General features: G+C 42.6%; 1 protein-coding gene across 2 annotated transcripts in view; it reads left to right on the top strand.

Moving 5' to 3' along the window:
* LOC110502569 (echinoderm microtubule-associated protein-like 6) overlaps positions 1-12,256 on the top strand; it is a 100,233-nt gene that overhangs the window by 48,189 nt on the left and 39,788 nt on the right. For both annotated transcript variants that reach the window (XM_021580704.3, XM_021580703.3), the window contains exons 7-10: positions 4,762-4,963; positions 5,913-6,050; positions 10,112-10,368; positions 11,916-12,128. In XM_021580704.3, the coding sequence (XP_021436379.3) occupies positions 4,762-4,963; positions 5,913-6,050; positions 10,112-10,368; positions 11,916-12,128 (810 nt within the window). The remainder of the gene's footprint in view (positions 1-4,761; positions 4,964-5,912; positions 6,051-10,111; positions 10,369-11,915; positions 12,129-12,256) is intronic.

Here is a 12,256-nt window from a genome sequence, read left to right as displayed (position 1 = left end):
GTTATTACTGCATTGTCGGAACTAGAAGCACAAGCATTTCGCTACACTCGCATTAACATCTGCTAACCATGTGTATGTGACAAATACATTTGATTTGATTTGACCTCATACCTTTTTTTCACTACTGGTTAGAGCCTGTAAGTAAGCATTTCGCTGTAAGGTGTATTTGGCGCACGTGACAAATAAACTTTGATTTGATTTGATTAATTTCACTATATCGGTGCCCACAAACTGTTAGGGCCTACATAAAGCTGTCCTAACAGCAGAGTCCCAACATCTTACCACTGCTAAACCTGGCTATCAGCGGAGCCTTGTCTTGTAGTAAAATAATTCATTCAGCCTCATTTACTGCCTTTAAATGTGGTTTCTACTGAAAATTGAGATGTACCAACTATGACAGAAGGGGACGACGAGCGGATAAGAGGCAATACGTCATTTGGATTAAGACATTAATGGGAGTGCTAGGACAGACGTAGTCAATGCAACAATTTGGTATTTGGTATTTTATTAGGATCCCCATTAGCTGTTGCAAAAGCAGCAGCTACTCTTTCTGGGGTCCATACAAAACATGAAACATAATACAGAATGAGTAATACAGAACATCAATAGACAAGAACAGCTCAAGGACAGAACTACATAAAAAAAAAATTAAAGGCACATGTAGCCTACATATCAATACATACACACAAACTATCTAGGTCACATAGGGGAGAGGCGTTGTGCCGTGAGGTGTTGCTTTATCTGTTTTTTTAAACCAGGTTTGCTGTTCATTTGAGCAATATGAGATAGAAGGAAGTTCCCATGCAATTAGGGCTCTACATAATACTGTACGCTTTCTTGAATTTGTTCTGGATTTGGGGACTGTGAAAAGACCCCTGGTGGCATGTCTGGTGGGATAAGTGTGTGTGTCAGAGCTGTGTGTAGCTTGACTATGCAAACAATTTGGGATTTTTGACACATTAATGTTTCTTATAAAAAGAAGAAGTGATGCAGTCTGTCTCTCCTCAACTCTTAGCGAAGAGAGACTGGCATGCATAGTATTTATATGAACCCTCTGATTACAATTAAGAGCAAAACGTGCCGCTCTATTTGATCAGCACTTTTGAAATGTACAGCGACAGAATTCAGAACAATGGCCGTTCTTACATTGTTCTCTCTGTACATCAAGTCAGAACCGTAGGATAAATAAAGGGGGCATATAAGCAGACAATGATGATTACAATATTCAATGATTACATTTCTCTAAAACAGGCTATAGGCTACTAGAGGGATATCAACAGACCACCAATTTACTACCCTGAGACAAGGCTGAGTATAGATAAGAGGGGAAAGGGACCAAATTATTAGGGTGAGGCACATGGGCTACTAACAACTTACTACACAACATACACGTAGTATTACTTTCTTAGCTAGAGTATACATATCTCCCTGGGATATAACATAATTTATGCAACAGCATACAAGACATTTTTGGACTCACCTTGTTGTGCTGTACTCACTTGAACAGGAAGGTGGCACGGCTGTCCTTCATGGGGCAAATTTTGTCATCAAACTTTGTCATCAAAGTCTGGCATTCTCTGGATTTATGGAGCTTTCAAGACAACTGGGAACTCAGGGAAAAAAACAAAGTTGAATCATGATTCATCATCAGTGATCTTCAGGTCAGAGCTCTAGAAAGAGGCCTGAGTTCCCGACTTGCAATTCCGAGTTGGATGAACTTTCAAAACCTATTTTCAGAGTTCCCAGTTTTCTGGAACTCACTGAAGTCAGATTTCTCATTTCTGAGTTTTTGTTGTTTTGAGCGTGGCAGAAGTCATGCTGGATTGACAGCATGGCCAATGTTGAATGTTTTTAAGCTTTTTCAGACTTGGGACCACACACCTACTCCACTGAATAGCAGACCAGCGATTGCTTTGTGATGCTTGCAGTTAGCAACTGATTCCTTCTAAATTACTCACTGTTGAATTTGCGATTTCCAACTTATTGTGTAGTGTTTATGTCCAATGGCCAATGGGCACCGATAGATTACTCTTCATTATTTCTCTTCATATGACAAGGATTAAAAAGCATTTGCCAGTAGATTGTCTACTTGATTCATGACTTTTGAAAGTATGATGTTGATATGAACAGTCCAATCGAAGCTGCTGTAGATATAACATTGTTTGACATCATTTTATCTGTGGCCAATGACCTTGAGACTTCTTGGATGGGCACTTCTAATATAACTCTATGGTAGCACCCAAGGGGCTGGAATTTTCGAGCTCTACCCTTAGATTTGCCGGGGACATAGTGTCCCCATGAGTGACAGAACACTGAGCCAGTCACGGCGCAACTAGAGAACATTACCAACCGCTATGCTCCGTATTTTCCGCTGGCTGCCCCCCCCCCCCCCCCCCACCCCCCCCCCACCACAGAAATCACTGAGCTAGGCTGAAACACCTGCAATTTGGAGCTGCCTTACTCAAGAAGCAAAAAATACCAAGTTTGTACGCAGCTTTATTAACTCTATTATTATTATTTATTTATTTACATTGTTTGCAAAGTGATATGTGACCCGTATTAATGTCAAAATAACATGCAAAACAGGCAACCCATCTTTTCCAAACACAAGTCAATCAAATTTCTTTATAATGCCCTTTTTACAGTGCTACACAGAAACCCAGCCTAAAACCCCAAAGCAATGCAAATGTAGAAGCACAGTGGCTAGGAAAAACTCCCTAGAAAGGCAAGAACCTAGTAAGAAACCTAGAGAGGAACCAGGCTCTGAGGGGTGGCCATTCCTCTTCTGGCTGTGCCGGGTAGAAAGTATAAGAGTACATGGCCATTTAAGGCCAGATTGTTCTTCAAGATGTTCAAACGTTCATAGATGACCAGCAAGGTCAGTACCTCAGGTGTAAATGTCTGTTGGCTTTTCATTGCCAAGCATTCAGAGGTCAAGACAGCAGATGCGGTAAAGAGAGAGAGTCAAAGCAGCATGTCCGGGACACGGAAGCACGTCCGGTGAACAGGTCAGGGTTTCCTAGCCGCAGTCAGAACAGTTGAAACTGGAGCAGCAGCACGACCAGGTGGACTGGGGAAAGCCAGGAGTCATCAGGTCAGCTAGTCCTGAGGCATGATCCTAGGGCTCAGGTCCTCCGGGAGGGGAGGGAGAGAGGGAGAGAGAGAGAATTCAATTCACACAGGACACCTGATAAGACAGGAGAATTACACCAGATGTAACAGACTGACCTTAGCCCCCCGGCACATAGACTATTGCAGCATAGAAACTGAGACAGAGGTGGGTCGGGGGACACTGTGGCCCCATCCGACGATACCCCCGGACAGGGCAAACCAGGCAGGATATAACCCCACCCACTTTGCCAAAGCACAGCCCCCACACCACTAGAGGGATATCAACAGACCACCAATTTACTACCCTGAGACAAGGCTGAGTATAGATAATTCTGAGTAGATAATTCCATAAAAATGGAGCTCTATAGGAGAAAGCCCTGCCTCCAGCTGTTTGCTTAGATATTCTAGGGACAATAAGAAGGCCTGCGTCTTGTGACCGTAGTGTACGTGTCGGTATGTACAGAAGGACCAAATCTGAGAAATCAGTAGAAATGCCAAAAACCTTCGTAACAGTTTGTGGCTCTAGATTAGAACGTGCTCCCAATGATTTTTGTATCCTCCGTATTAAGGGATTTCCTACTTCTGTTCTTGAAAGTTTGAGTCCCAGTGAAGGTTTGATTCCTAACTATGGATCAGTTTTAGTGAGAGGAAATCTGAGATAAGAATCCACATTAATTACTTTTTAGAAATGGTTTCCCCCCAGGGTGTCAAAGCTGAAGTGTATTGTGCAGCCAATTAACTCTAGTTCATGTTAATCCAGTTGCCAGGGATTCTGTCCATACACACAGATTATGAGACTGGTTTCGGTTGCCAGGTATTCTGTTAGCCTATACAGATGTAGGATCTTAATTTGATCACTTTTGTAGTGTATTTGAGTGTTTAAAAGGCTTCTAAAATGTGTAATTGCCATTTTGAAATTTCAGACTTGATTTGCCCTAACAAAACATTCATCAACCCCTACAAAAATGTACATTAATTATAATTCACATTTCCTGTTGCTACAGGATTATTTTTCTGCTGTAGCAAACTGGCTAAAATTAAGATCCTACATATTGGCTGTAGCTGGTTTCTGGTTGCCATGTATTTTTATATATATTTTTCATATTGTGTGATGTTAGTGAGGTGTTGTTTTAGGAAGAGCCTGAGGATTTGTAGCTGTGCTTTTCCTGACTGAGTTAAATACTATTTAGTATTAATGAGGGGCATTGGGTGATGTCTTGCATTGGGTGATGTCTTGCTGATGTCTTGTTGCTTGAAGTGCCTTCACTGTAGCAGCTCAATCTGTTCCTCCCTCTAGAGTTGTCTACTTCATTTCTCTCTCCTGAAATGAAAGTCTACCTGTATTAATCACACATCACTCTGTGAAAAACTTGCCACCTGAAAGTTGTCTGAACGTAATAGTTTCTATCTCTGGATTGAAGTGTAATACACAATGAAATGGATTAGATGCTACCCTTCATCACCTGCTGAAGAATGGGTGTGATTGTATTCAATCCCCTTCTTTGGTTTTACACGACAGAGCATTCATTATTTGCGGTGTGTTTCTCATCCTCTGTCTCTCTCCATCCCTCTTTCTTTTTTTCTCTCCCTCCCTCCATCCATCCCTCCCCCTCCCTCCATCCATCCCTCCCCCTCCCTCCTCCATCTCAGGGCTGTCTATCCGTAGTGTGTGTTGGAGGGCAGACCGTATCCTGGCGGGGACGCAGGACAGTGAGATCTTTGAGGTGATGGTTCGGGACAGAGACAAGCCTCTGCTCATCATGCAGGGTCACTGTGAGGGAGAGCTCTGGGCTCTGGACGTCCACCCCAAGAAACCGCTTGCTGTGACCGGCAGTGATGACCGATCTGTACGGTCAGTCTTAACTCCAGCAGTAATTTAGCTCGTACATCAGCTCCCTCAGAAGCATCTTTTCACTAGCATCTTTATAGACACAGTAGTTATCATCAGAGCTTTCTTCCCTAATTTATCCTTTCTCAGTTTACCCAGGCCACCATCCCTGTTCATTATATTTTAATGTACCACTTCATCCAGACTTTTCATCTTAATTACATACACTCAGTGAACCCTGACCAGTAGTATTACTCGTCCTTCTTGGTTCACTGGTTCTCCACTCCTTCAGAGAGCCCTTAGTTTGTCAGACACTGTTCTACACATTTCTAACCGGGACAGTTCTAGCCCAGAGTTCAGCGCTAGCTATAGAAAAGTCACAGTGCCAGCCTGTGCAGAGGACAGACACTTGATAATGAAGCCACACACAACCCCTTTCTACCAGGAGAGACAGAGTTCTCTGTGGGCCTGGTAACACTTTATTTTAACGGTCCCTAATAAACCATACATTAATCATTATGCCCACATTTATAAACCATCTATTAATCATAAGTAAAGTATTTTTGCAGTCCCTAATCTAAAGTGAGCGCTATCTAACCCTAACCCTTAACATAACATAACCTAACCCAACCGTAACCATTATGCAATATTTTTGTAAATGGTTTATTACGGACTGTTAAAATAAAGTGTAACCCTTAATTCAAGCCCTCACCCTGCAGCAGTAACTAGCTCATTAAAACATCTGTCTTAGACACTTAGCTGCTACTGATATCTTCTTCACTTAATACTTTCTAATGGGTGTGGCTACAGAAGCCATGTTCATAGCTGAAACTGTGCTGATTGGTTATGACTGTGTGTGTGTTTGTGCGTGTGTGTGTGTGTGTTTGTGCGTGCGCACGCGCGCGTGTGTGTGTGTGCACGCGCATGCGTGGCTGCGTGCGTGCGTACATGCCTGCATGTGTGGTGTTCTCAGGTTGTGGAGTCTGGCTGACCATGCCCTGATAGCTCGCTGTAACATGGAGGAGGCAGTCCGCAGTGTGGCCTTCAGCAACGATGGCTCTCAGCTCGCTCTGGGCATGAAGGACGGCTCCTTCACCGTGCTCCGAGTCAGGTACTGCTAAAATGTACCTTCACTACCTACCTTTAGTCCCTAGAGTCAGTTAAACTAACACCCACTCACTCACACACGTGTAGCTCACAGTTACAGAAAACATCCACAAACAAACACTTTTAGGTCCGAGTGTCAGGTACAACAAACTCCCACCTTCCATATCACTACCTCCTTTAGTCCCTAGAGGCAAGTGCAGTACAGGACGCACTGTCTTGCACATTTAGTTCCCAAATACAGGCACCACTTACCACACCTGTAGTCCCTAGACTAATCTTTAGTACAACAAGCACTCCTTTCATAATCTGCTTTAGAGCTCAGTGTTCAGTACAGACTCTCCTATCGGGTATAGGACCATCACCTCCCGCCTTTACTGCTACAAATTCACACATCTCCTATTACCCACCTTAAAGGTTACTACAAGCTTCCCTCCGGTGATCTAGTGTGTGGGTGCGCGTGGGAGGAGTGGGATTTTTGGAGCAGCGGACACCTTTTGGTAACATAATATCCTCACCAGTCCCACTCCCAATCACAAGGGGGTGATAGGTGATAGCATATTATTTACATATTTAACTTTTTTTAATTTTGTGATAGCAAGGAAAAGTCATCTTCCCTTGCTAGTATTAGCTAGCTGGCAGCCTGGCTAGCAGGCTTTAACCTGTCTAAAAACATAGCAAGCTAGCTACGTTTTTTAGCCTCCCACATCTGCATGTGAAATAATCTGAGTTATAATAAAAAAATATATGTATATACACTACCGGTCAAAAGTTTTAGAACACCTACTCATTCAAGGGTCTTTCTTAATTGTGTTACTATTTTCTACATTGTAGAATAAATGTGAAGACATCAAAACTATGAAATAACACATATGGAATCATGTAGTAACCAAAAAAGTGTTAAACAAATCAAAGTATATTTTATATTTCAGATTTTTCAAAGTTGCCACCCTTTGCCTCGATGACAGCTTTGCACACTCTTGGCGTTCTCTCCAACAGTCTTGAAGGGATTTCCCACATATGTAGAGCACATTTTGGCTGCTTTTCCTTCAACCTGCGCTCCGACTCATCCCAAACTATCTCAATTTGGCTGAGGTTGGAGGATTGTGGAGGCCAGGTCATCTGATGCAGCACTCCACCACGCTCCTTCTTGGTAAAATAGCCCTTATACAGCCTGGAGGTGTGTTGGGTCATTGTCCTGTTTAAAAACAAATGATAGTCCCACTAAGCCCAAACCAGATGGGATGGTGTATCGCTGCAGAATGCTATGGTAGTCATGCTGGTTAAGTGTGCCTTGAATTCTAAGTAAATCACAGACAATGTCACCAGCAAAGCACCCCCACACCATAATACGTCCTCCTCCATGATTTACGATGGGAAATACACATGCAGAGATCATCCGAACACCCTCACCGCGTCTCACAAAGACACGGCGGTTGGAACCATAAATCTCAAATTTGGACTCCAGACCAAAGGACAAATTTCCACCGGTCTAATGTCCATTGCTCGTGTTTCTTGGCCCAAGCAAGTCTCTTCTTCTTATTGGTATCCTTTAATAGTGGTATCCTTTAATAGTGGTTTCTTTGCAGCAATTGGACCATGAAGGCCTGATTCACACTGTCTCCTCTGAACAGTTGATGTTGAGATGTGTCTGTTATTTGAACTCTGTGGAGCATTTATTTAGGCTGCAATTTCTGAGGCTGATAACTCTTAATGAACTTATCCTCTACAGCAGAAGGTAACTCTTGGTCTTTCAATACTCTGGTCCTCATAAGAACCAGTTTCATCATAGCACTTGATGGTTTTTGCAACTGCACTTGAAGAAACTTTCAAAGTTCTTGACATTTTCCGTGTTGACTGACCTTCAAGTCTTAAAGTAATGATAGTTTATCTTTGCTTATTTGAGCTGTTCTTGCCATAATATGGACTTGGTCTTTTACAAAATAGTGCTATCATATGTATACCCCCCTACCTTAATGCTCAAACGCATTAAGAAAGAAAGAAATTCCACAAATTACATTTTAAGAAGGCACACCTGTTAATTGAAATTCATTCCAGGTGACTACCGCATGAAGCTGGTTGAGAGGATGCCAAGAGCATGCAAAGATGACATTAAGGCAAAGGGTGGCTACTTTGAAGAATCTGAAATATAAAATATATTTTGATTTGTTTAACACTTTTTTGGTTACTACATGATTCCATATGTGTTATTTCATAGTTTTGATGTCTTCACTATTATTCTACAATGTAGAAACTAGTAAAAAAAATAAAGAAAAACCCTTGAATGAGTAGGTGTCCTAAAACTTTTGACCGGTGGTGTATATTCTTATACTTGCTGGTGTAACCTAAAACAGTATCCCAGTTTGATATGCTGCTGTTGTATTCATTATGATATCAGCTAAAAATAGAACATCATGTTTTGGTCATGGAGAAAAAGCACATGGCTAGCTAGTTGGCTACAGCAGTTTCTATCATTTCACAATAGCCTGGAATCACTTGTTATTACCTATAAACAAAATACCCTTTTGGGTGGATTTGTGTTGTTTTGGTTTACTGTTTGAACAGTCGCTGAGATTATTTACATTTGGTTATCAATGCAAAATAGGCTACTTTGATGAATAGCCTATATAGCCTATAGATCAGATCAAGGAACCAAGCGACTACATTGCCCCCACGGCTGCGGAAGGAATGATACCGGGCATCTCAATTTTCAGGTAATACACAAGCTTGTAAGTCCCGGAGCGTATTACAAGGAGCCGCCCATTTTGTGACAAAAAAAGTGCAACACTAGCGTGTGTATTTACCTTAAGTGCTTTTTCCCCAGTGGAAGCTCACAGTAGTCGAATGGCCATTTAGGAAAATAATTTAATTTAGGAAATTAAGGAACGTTTTTACTTTGGTTAGTTAGCTTTCATAAGTACTTGCATTTTTTTTGACTTTGGTTAGTTAGCTTTCATAAGTACTTGCATTATAGCAAAGCTGGCAAAAGTATTTCCAACATCAAACTCTTCAGATACATCTCGTAAAGAAGGGCCATAAAGTTATGCAACCTAGCCTACAGTGCCGCCATGGGCCAAAACCTCTGGTTTTAACAGCCTTCAAATGAGATGCTGAATTCATCACTTAAAGCCTGACTGAAGGCCCCAGTTTAATTTACTCCCCAGCAGATTCAGTTGGTATGCTGGCACTTTCCATTAGGTTATAGTAAATTGGTCCGCAGTGCTGTTAATCAATACGTTTTGAAGTGGCTAATCCTCACGCTGCACTTTGAAGTGAACAGTGCTCCTGATTTGCATTTAGTCTATCGGAAAAGAACGGGTTTACAGCATTAGGAGCAGCTTTTTATGATTGGATGAATTTATGTTGCCTGGGGCTGTGTTGTGTTGTGCTGTATGATTTTGACTGAGAGCTGGTGCGTTTAAAAGGGTTTGACTTGTTACTTTGACTTTTTATCGACCTCATCGTTGAATATAGCTGTTTGAGACACACTGCACTGTATACATTGATATTCCCGATAGGTTATTCCCTATGATTACTGTTCACCATATCTAATCGTTAGGAATTTGTCAGGATAAGGGACAAACATCACTGGCACTATGATTCACAATTACAGCACATTATAAGAATACGAAGCCACACTTGTCTATACGTCCTGTGATTACATACTTCCTTCCACCTTTTGTGATCGTACCAACATTAACATTACCAGAGAGCAATTTAGACAGAAAAACATAATTATGTCCCCATCTAAAATGACCCTTGAAATATGAGTTAATCAAGTCTGGGCCCGCGGAATTGCTTTTGGGTGGGCGCAGCAGGTGTGATAAGACTGTGGTGGTTCATTGTAATGCGTCCTCCTCAGAGAGAGACAGCAGGAAGATGAGTTTAGTGGCGAGGCTCCCTCTCAGTGTTTCAGCTGGCCTCAGAGTCATTATGACAATGAATGGGCCCAGTCCATCTGCTGCTGCTCACTGTTGGTTAGATAGATGAGCTAGCCAGCCAGCCTCCTGCCTAGAGCCAAGGGATTCACTCTTCTTTTCCCTCCCTCCCTCCCTCCCTCCCTTCCAGGGACATGACGGAGGTGGTGCACATTAAAGACAGGAAGGAGGTGATCCATGAGATGAAGTTCTCTCCGGATGGCAGCTACCTGGCCGTGGGCTCCAATGACGGCCTGGTGGATGTGTACGCCGTGGCACAGCGCTACAAGAAGGTGGGCGAGTGCAACAAGTCCTCCAGCTTCATCACCCACCTGGACTGGTCCATCGACAGCAAGTTCCTCCAGAGCAACGACGGTGCGGGTGAACGCCTCTTCTACAGGATGCCAAGTGAGTGAATCACCGCCACCAGCCGCCACCACGTTTTGGCAACGTTGTGACAATGTTGTGCTTTGGCAGCTTGGCTTTGCTTTTGACAGATTCTGCTGTCACTTTGAGAGTGACTCACTTTGCAGAAAAGCAACGCTTCATAATGACAAAATTGTCCCTGTGTCTCTCTGAACTAGGCCATGATAACCATGGTATAACTCCTATTATCTCAGCTTACTGGGAACACTATCCGTGATTGAATCTGATGTAGCGGTTTCTTGTTTCCTTGTTGGGAGAAGGCACGTAAACAGATCACACAGCAATCAGCTTGACAGTAAACAGTAATTTGGTCCATGAATCGAATGTGGATCACAGCTAGCTTAGCGCCACGCCAAACAAGCCCTTGTTACACACACACCAGCAGCAGCAATCATCACATCACATCCGGCTTTAACATCGATGTGTTTTCTACTTATTTGTCTCTTCTGTCTGTCACACAGGCAAGGCTCTTCCCAGGCAAGGCTGCTTTCTAGGTGGCACTGTCTAAAACTCTAGTCAGCTGCACAAGCCTCCCAGCCACTACATAACCACTGTCTGCACACACACACACACACACACACACACACGCACACACACAAACACACACACCTCTCTCTCTCTCAAACTACACTACACTGTTTTTGGAGAGCTGTGTGAAAAGCCCTGTCAGAGTGAGTGACTCAGCGTTGCTCCAGGGTGTTTAGTGTCAGCAGGCAGACTGTCTAGACTGACAGTCAGGAGGGCAACAGGTTATGCTGCAGAGAAAACAGGAGAGAGGGGAAAAATTGTTTGGTTGCTACATTTTCCTATTATTTATTAGGGAAAATATTTGACATCAATGGGTAATTTCTTACATTTACCTCAAACATATTACTTTAATGTGTTTGTTCATTTGTGTTTCCTGCTTCACTTATCTGTCTTTTTAACATTGCATTATTTTGCAATTATAAAAGCCAAGGGAATATTCTCTTAGAAAGTCAATTAATTACGATAATAGAATGTCGTCAATCATGTGTTGAAGCATGGTAGATTTTCTCATTTCACTTGTCCCATAGGGATTCTAGATAGCTCCCTCTTCCCTGGGGGTTAGACTAACAAACCACGCGCATGCACATGCAGAGACACACACACACGCACGCACATACACAAATATTCATGCTGAGGACCCTAATTAAAAAAGGAGCTCCACAAGTGATGCAAGCTTCGGACAGAAAAGGGCTCCCGGCTCGAGGCTTTGTTTACGTTGCTATTTGGTTTATTTCTTGCACCAATTAAACCCCTCATTAACACAGGAACAGGGTGTTTGTTTGTTAACACCTTCAGTCTCATGTTTATGTAACCTTTACCTACTTGTTGAGTAAACGTATTGCCTTTTAGTTCCTGCTAAGAACCTTAGCAGCTAGGTTAGTAGAGTTGTAACAGAGTCAACATTATTTAAAGGTAATATTATTTACGCACAACAAGCTGGTTTTACAAGATACATGCATTCTGCCAACGTTTGTCATCCATCCTGCTTTTCTCCCCTGAAGTTGGGAAGCACCTGAGCACTAAGGAGGAGGTAAAAGGGATCCACTGGAGCTCGTGGACAAGTGTGATTGGTCCAGAGGTGAGTGGGATCTGGCCCAAGTACACCAACATCAGTGAGGTCAACTCTGTGGACGCCAACTACAGCAGTGCTGTGCTGGTTACTGGAGACGACTGTGGTCTGGTCAAACTGTTCCGCTTCCCCTGCCTAAAGAAAGGTCAGTAAATGTCTTTGTTCTAAATATTCAACATGCCATTTTTACTTTGGAGTCATTACAATAAAAAATACATGTGTACCCATGCAAATATAGAATGATGAGATAGGGAATTATGTTGAACACACTCC

The sequence above is a fragment of the Oncorhynchus mykiss genome, chromosome 23 (assembly GCF_057628025.1).
Source record: "Oncorhynchus mykiss isolate SJ-2025 chromosome 23, ASM5762802v1, whole genome shotgun sequence".
NCBI lineage: Eukaryota > Metazoa > Chordata > Actinopteri > Salmoniformes > Salmonidae > Oncorhynchus > Oncorhynchus mykiss.
The sequence above is the reverse complement of the archived record's forward strand: the minus strand, read 5'-3'. Positions and strand labels throughout refer to the sequence as shown.